General features: G+C 41.1%; 1 protein-coding gene across 1 annotated transcript; it reads right to left on the bottom strand.

The window, feature by feature from the left end:
* Window positions 1-564: 564 nt before the first annotated feature.
* On the bottom strand, window positions 565-3,715 carry LOC120288697 (RING-H2 finger protein ATL22-like). The gene is made up of 3 exons (XM_039302792.1): window positions 3,597-3,715; window positions 1,651-2,216; window positions 565-1,025 (listed from the first exon to the last, which is right to left on the bottom strand). The coding sequence occupies exons 1-3, from the start codon at window positions 3,713-3,715 to the stop codon at window positions 565-567; spliced, it is 1,146 nt and encodes a 381-aa protein (XP_039158726.1).
* Window positions 3,716-7,349: the final 3,634 nt, after the last annotated feature.

The following is a 7,349-nucleotide window of genomic DNA, read 5'->3' as shown; positions in this document are numbered from 1 at the left end:
TCTGCAATCTACATGGTAATTTAATTTCAATTGCTTGATGTCAACGAGTCGGAAGACCTGCATTACCCACAGAGATTGTTATTATACTATCGTATTTAAACTATTGCCAAATTACTGGCAAGAAAGCTATGTTAAATCAATAAAGTCCAGGTATCAAAGTTTCAGAATTAGCCACTACTTTGCATACGAAACGAGCTCATCATTCAAAGCAGCACTACTTAAAAAGGAATTGCAGGCGACGGCTTCCATAGAAGCTTAAAAAACTGCCCCAACTATTGTTAGCGACGGAAATTCCTGTCGACAGTATGTCGCCAAAGGCTTGCCACTGAAGCTTTATGGGATCGGCGGGATATTATCATGCAATTCTAATCACCTCCAACACCCCCCAAAAAAAAAAAAAAAACTGAACCCATTTTAAGTAGAAGAAATAAGCTTGTAGATATTATCATGGAACAACATTACAACCTACAATAATCGACATGATCCTACGTATTAATTTCAAAATTTGTGGTAAAATGAATTTAGCATATCCATTTTGACGACGGTAGCCACAGAAAAAAGATTTTACACGTATGCCTTGTGATCGCGGCACAACGGGCAAGAAGCGTTCTGCCCGAGCCACTGATCGATGCACTGCGCGTGAAAGTAGTGTCCACAATTGGGGATGGTCCGGAGCGTCTCCTTGGGCTGATACTCCGACAAGCAAATTGCGCAAATATTGTCATTCGGCCTGGGCACCTGTCCATCATCATCGACTTGAATCTTCGGATAAGATTCTATCGTGACTAAATCGATGCCCACCACGCCATAAGAGGCGTGTCGAGTTTCTCTAGAGGAGCTTGAAGGAGATGTGATATTTGAGATGTTGCTTTCGCCGTTGTTGCTGTTAGGAGGTTGATCGTGAGGATCACGTTGTTCGGAGACTCGACCGCGTGAACTTAGGTAGAATGCGAGTCCGGAGATGCAAAGAAGCAAGGGCAACAGGATGCCGAGTATTATCCCCAACTTGGCCCGCTTTGAAAGCCCTAAATCATTAGCCCATTCTTTGTGGGGTTAAGAGTTGGAAAAATAAATACAGAGGTGCTGATGACGAGAGAATTCCATCAACCCAAATGCCATTGAAATGGCAAGCTCAGAGTTCAATGGAAATTAATGAAAACGATTGTTGCGGAAAAACACCCAAATATACACCAATAGAAGCACAAATAACAAAGGATGAAAGGATCGAATTCATAGGAGAAGCAAGATTTATGTGGAAAATCCAAAACGGAAAAAACCATGAAGAGAGAGAAGCTTCGCTATCTTCAACAGAAAGTACGGGAGTAAAATTCAAAAACTCTTAACAACCACTCAGTGAGACACACAATTTAAAGATCTAACAACAAGATAAAATAATAATAATAATAAAACAGGAAATAATATGAAGGCTAAAGTTGGAGATGTGTTATTAAACACTTTCATTTTATAGTCTCCCTTCAAAAATCTCTAAAAGAAAGGTGCATGGCCTAAAATGCCCTTATCTCTTAATTTGAAAGTTAAACCCCAACGACGATTTTATTAGTGAATGTTCTAAAAGCGCTGATTCAAATAACTAAACAACAAAGATTAGTTATCATTTTCAGGTAGAAAATAGCAAATCTAAGTACGTACCATGTTTAACAAAGCATCCAACATCGGAGCCCGCGGAGCCCTTGAACCCGCACTTCCCACCGCTTTTCTCGCACGATCTACAGTCCGGCGCATCCCACTTCAGGACAACACTCTTAGTTACATCCGTGGGATATTGCCGGGCCACCGGGACCGACACCGTCCAAGTACGACGGCTGATGAACGAGAAGTAGGTAGGGAATGCACCGGGGGCAGCAGCATATACCGTGTGCTGTCCATCGCTGAGGCAGTCCACCCGTTCGAATCCCAAACCCGACAAATCAATCACGCAATCCGCAAACGTGAAGTTCCCGTACTCTTGCGCTGAGAAAACCGAGCTCGACAACGTCAAGTGTTGAAGCCGCTTCGCCAGGCAGTTGCCCGGGTCCCTGAGCACGATGTATTGTTCCTTATAGTCGACGAGGTCAACGATAAAGTCTTGTGAGTTAGGCAATTGGAGGATCGCTTGGCCTTGGGTGTTGCACGAGAGATTGAAACCCGGATAGCCACACCGCTCGAGATAGGAGTCGTTTGCTCTGAAAGGGAAGCGGATCTCGGGTCCGCCGGGACTGCAAATGCTTACTGGACATATATCGTTGGGGTTATCAGCAGATACATGGAGAGAGGGCGAGGAATAAAGAGAAGAAGAGGACGGAGGGAGCCATCAGAGGCACATAGCAAAGATGCACCTGGGATTGTGCCTACGAATGGATGTTTCTTCTCTCTTTTTCCTAGAGAAAGATTCGAGTCATTTTCTCAGAGAGATTATTTATATCTTCTCAAGGATACAAACATCGAATCGGCCCAAGTCAAATTAGCCGGCCAAATGGAAATAATATGTAGAGTCCGGCCTAGCTGACCGTCACATCTTGGATGGAAACCGTTTGGCTTTTCTAACCGGTTTCCATCTTGTACCCAATTTTTCTTTTTATTTTATTTTTTTATTACAAAATTAAATTGATAGATAAAATCATCAAGAGGTCCAAGCAACAATTTTTTTTTTTTTTTTGATGCCAAGGATCCGCCTAGCTCGCTGGGCAGCCCACGGTCTGTAGAGTGCGCGATTTTTTTTTTTGATGCCCAGGATCCGCCGAGCTTGCCGGGCTTACACCAAGCAGCCCACGGTCCGTAGAGTGTGCAGTGCACTCCGAACCAAGCGTCAATACTTGAGGGAAGCTAGCACAGAACTCCACCATCATGACCCCCCACTTAAGATGTGTTACTAGCCGCATAATTTCGACATTGGGACCTCTGCAGTGAAGTGCCCAAAGCCAAACTAACTCAACTGCCCACCGGTGGGTTCCAAGCAACAAATTTTCATAAATATGATGAAAGAAAAAATAAATTAGATAACGAAATATAAAAAATTACAAGTAAAAAATATTATCACTTACTAAAAAAATCGTTTATGTCATTATGGCCCTTTTTAGTTTAGCATTTGTAAGGCTTTGGGACTCTAAAGTCCCTAGCTAAATGCAAATGCGTTTGGTTCTTTTTTTTGCTCAATTTTGGAGAAATACAATTGCATCTTCAAAGGACTTTAGGGGCATTTAGCCCAAAGTAGGTTCGGAGGTCCTTTGGAAAGTTGCATTTTTGGAATGCAAGTCTTGGCCCTCGATTACTATTCATCTTCTCTCGAAGACTACTGTGTGAAAAAGCTAATCGGAGGCGACGACGGCCAGCCAAGGGGTCACGCACGCCGACGACTATCGCCGGGGTCGCCTAATAGGAGAGTTAATGCGCATCAAGTGATCGGGGATCGTTTTCTTCTACAAGAAAGTTCACACGCATTAGTTTAGCAAACTACTATCAAGCTGATAACAAATATATGAAAAAGCTATATCGTGTTAACTAGAATTATTAATAAAAAGTTCTTAAGCTTTAAAGTATATAGTTAATACAAATAATAATAACAACGTTTCTTCCTCGCAATAATGGCCTTGTCGCACCTTTGACCACCAATAGCCTCATGGTGGCCTTTGGAGGCAGATTTGACGAATGCCCTAATGCACCGGATGGCGATCTTGAGGATTTCTTCGATCATGTCGTGAAGCACACTCGGAACCATCTCGGCTCACTGCAGTGGCACAATGACCCCGGCGAGATATTTAGCTTGACGTTGTGCACGATCTTCTCGCACAACTCCATTTCTGCTTCGACCATGTTTGAACTTAGTAGGTGTCTCATGTCGACCTGGGAGAATAGCCCGGCTTTTCTCTTGAGGCAGCTTATGCCCGCGTTTTGGAGGCATAAGAAAACATAAAAATTAAAAGAAGAAAAAGAAAATTGGGTAAAAGATGGAAACCGGTAAAAAAAAAATTCAATCGGTTTCCATTTTAAATTTGCAGTCCTTAGCTGACCATCACTCCATCATTTACAGAGTGACGTTCAGCTAAGCTTTTCCCTAATAGAGTGCGGCTTAGATGACCGTCCCCCCATCAAACGACAGATTGATGGTCAACTATTGACCACACGTCTTGGATGGAAACCGGTTGACTCTTCTACCCAATTTTTCTTTTTATTTTATTTTTTTATTACAAATTAAATTGATAGATAAAATCGTAAGGAGGCCCAAGCAACCAATTTTCATAAGAGTGCGACTTAGCTGACCGTCACCCCATCAAATGATGGAGTGACGATCAACTATTGACCACACATCTTGGATGGAAACCGGTTGACTATCTTCTACCCAATTTTTATTTTTTTATTTTTTTTATTACAAACTTAAATTGATAGATAAAATTGTAAGGAGGCCCAAGCAACCAATTTTCATAAATATAACGAAAGAAAAATAAATTAGATACCGAAATATAAATAATTACAAGTAAAAAATATTAGCACCTACTAAAAAAATCGTTAATGTCACTATGGCCCTTTTAGTTCAAGCATTTGTAATAGGCTTTGGGACTCTAAAGTCCCTTGGCTAAATGCAATGTGTTTGGTTCTTTTTTTTTGCTCAACTTTGGAGAAATATGATTGCGTCTTCATGGGACTCCAAGGGCATTTAGCCTAAAGTAGATTCTGAGGTCCTTTGGGAAGTTGCATTCTCAGAATGCAAGTCTTGACCCTCGTTACTATTCATCTTCTCCAAGGACCGCCACATGGAAAAGCTTATCGAAGGCTGACAACTGTTAGCCAAGGGGTCATGCATGCTAATGACCGTTGCCTGGGGTCACTTGACCCTAGCAACCATTGTCGCACCTCAAGCGATGCCGAGGTCATGTAACCCGTTGGCCTGAATCGTGCGACTCAAGCGCTGGACCTCAGGCGACGCATTGGTTGTGCGACCTAGGCGACCGTCGCTTGAATCATGCGACTCAAGTAGCGCCTAAGGTTGCGTGACCTCAGGCAACAGTCGCTTGGGTCGAGCACTCATCTCATCCAAATTACCAATCGTGTGAAAATCAATGAACTTCCTTGTACCCTCATCCTGGCAAATTGTATATGTTAATTCAATTGACGGATGCTATGACATGAATTTCCAAATGATTCTACATAATTATTGAAAAATAATTTGGAAACACCATACCATGCGATCCAAATTCACAGGAGAGTTAATGCGCATAAAGTAATCGGGGTTGTTTTCTTCTACAAGAAAGTTCACATGCATTAGTTTAGCAAACTACTATCAAGCTAATAACAAATATATGAAAAATTACGTCTTGTTAACTAGAATTATTAATAAAAAAAGTTCTTAAGCTTTAAAGTATATAGTTTGATACAAACAATAGTAACGATGTTTCTTCCTCCCGACAATGGCCTTGTTGCACCTTTGACCACTAATGGCCTCATGGCGGTCTCCGGAACCATCTCGGCTCACTGCAGTGGCACAATGACCCCAGCGAGATGTTCAGCTTGACGTTATACACGATCTTCTCCCACAACTTCGTTTCCGCTTCAACCGTGTTCGAACTTAGCAGGTGTCTCATGTCTACTCGGAAGAACAGCCCCGCTTTGCTCTTGAGGCAGCTTATGCCCGCGTTCTGGACGAAAAACAAAACATGAAAATAAAAAAAAAAAAAAAAAATTGGGTAAAATATGGAAACCGATGGAAAAAGTCAATCGGTTTTCATTGTAAATATGCGGTCCTTAACTGACCGTCACTCCGTCATTTACAGATAGGCATGCTTCGATATAATGAAAGGGAAGATGCGAAATTTCATGCTGATCGCGTCATGTCATTTGGTTCCATGAGAACAAGCTCGAAGGGATGGATCACGGTCCATTTGCTCCTTCCCTCTTCTCCTGAGCAAATATTTCTATCGTCCCGGTCTGCGATGACTAGATCGATCACGCGTATATCCATTAATCATCCGAGTCTCACGCGGGTTTACAACGCCAAGGGATTGTGATTGAACTTAGTTCACAAGGGATGGTCTTGTTGGGGTTTACGGAACATGCATAGGTAAAATTAAACGATAAATGCAGCGGAAGCAAAGATAAAATTTTACTATACATGTATCTCCAAAAACGTTATTCATGCGTTTTAATAAAAAATCAAAATATTGAAGGGGTTAAATGGATTACCTCTCTAAGCATGCTTTAAACGACTTGATTCATATATTCCTTAGTTTGAGCCCCACAAATATTGGACCTTTAGGTTCAGACACACCACCAATCATATATCGAACAAAAGAAAAAATTTGTGAGTAATGATCATTATGATTGTGCTAGCAATTTCAAGAGAATTTTTAGCCGTCTTGAAATTTTAGTCACATGAAACCAGCGTTGCGCACACCCATTTCTCATCTTCTCTGTCTTTCGTCAGCAACCGTTGCCGATCGCCGTCATTTTAGTGGCGATCAGCAACGGTTTGCCGAACGTGCACGTTGTGCACGATGCACAACGATCAGCAACCGTTGCTGATCATATGCGCACGGAGGGGTGATGCTAGCCTAGCAGCCACCGTCATCCAAGACGATGACGCTGGATTGTGGCCCAAAATTTCCATTTAAAAGAAATGGGCAACTCATTGGACTTTCGTTGGAATCTACACAATGCATTATTATATTTGGTAACCTTAATTAATTCAACAAGGAAGCTAGATAAAAAAGAAAACGTACGATGGAATGAAGGTTTTTTTTAATTTTTATAATTTAAGGAATAATATCGCCATCGTTTGTTTTTTATTTGTCCGAAAATCAAAATCATCCTTCTATCTTCTTCTTTTATTCTTTTTTAAATTAAAAAACGTCCCTAAATTTTTTTAGAAGATGTCAACATATAGTCCTTCCGTTATAATTTTCCTCTTACTTGCCATGGATTGCAAATTAATGATATAGATGTTGGTGAATACATACGTCATGCTAAAAACACACGTCATGTTATGATTCACCAAAAATTATTATGAGACATAAAGGCACCACATCGAACAATGTAAAAAATTGAGAGAGAGATGGAGGACCATTGCAGCCACCATAGCTGTGAGCTCAAGCTCTAAGCTTGCGGCAACCATAGTGATGGCCACAACCACTGGAGTTTCAAGTTTCAAAGCTCGAGGTCATGGTTGCTTGATATAAGCTCACAATTAAGGCAACTCAACTGGTGGTCGAAGCCGTTAGAAAACATAAATTTTGTATTGTTATGGACGTTTTGTGGGTTTTCTTCAAGTTTATCATTTCTCTTATTTTGTTTTTATTATACTGACATTTAAAAATTTTTACTTAGGGACTAAAAAAATTCCCAATAACTGATATTTCATT

This window comes from Eucalyptus grandis, chromosome 10, assembly GCF_016545825.1.
Source record: "Eucalyptus grandis isolate ANBG69807.140 chromosome 10, ASM1654582v1, whole genome shotgun sequence".
NCBI classification, from domain to species: domain Eukaryota; kingdom Viridiplantae; phylum Streptophyta; class Magnoliopsida; order Myrtales; family Myrtaceae; genus Eucalyptus; species Eucalyptus grandis.
This window is presented reverse-complemented; position numbering and strand designations above follow the sequence as displayed.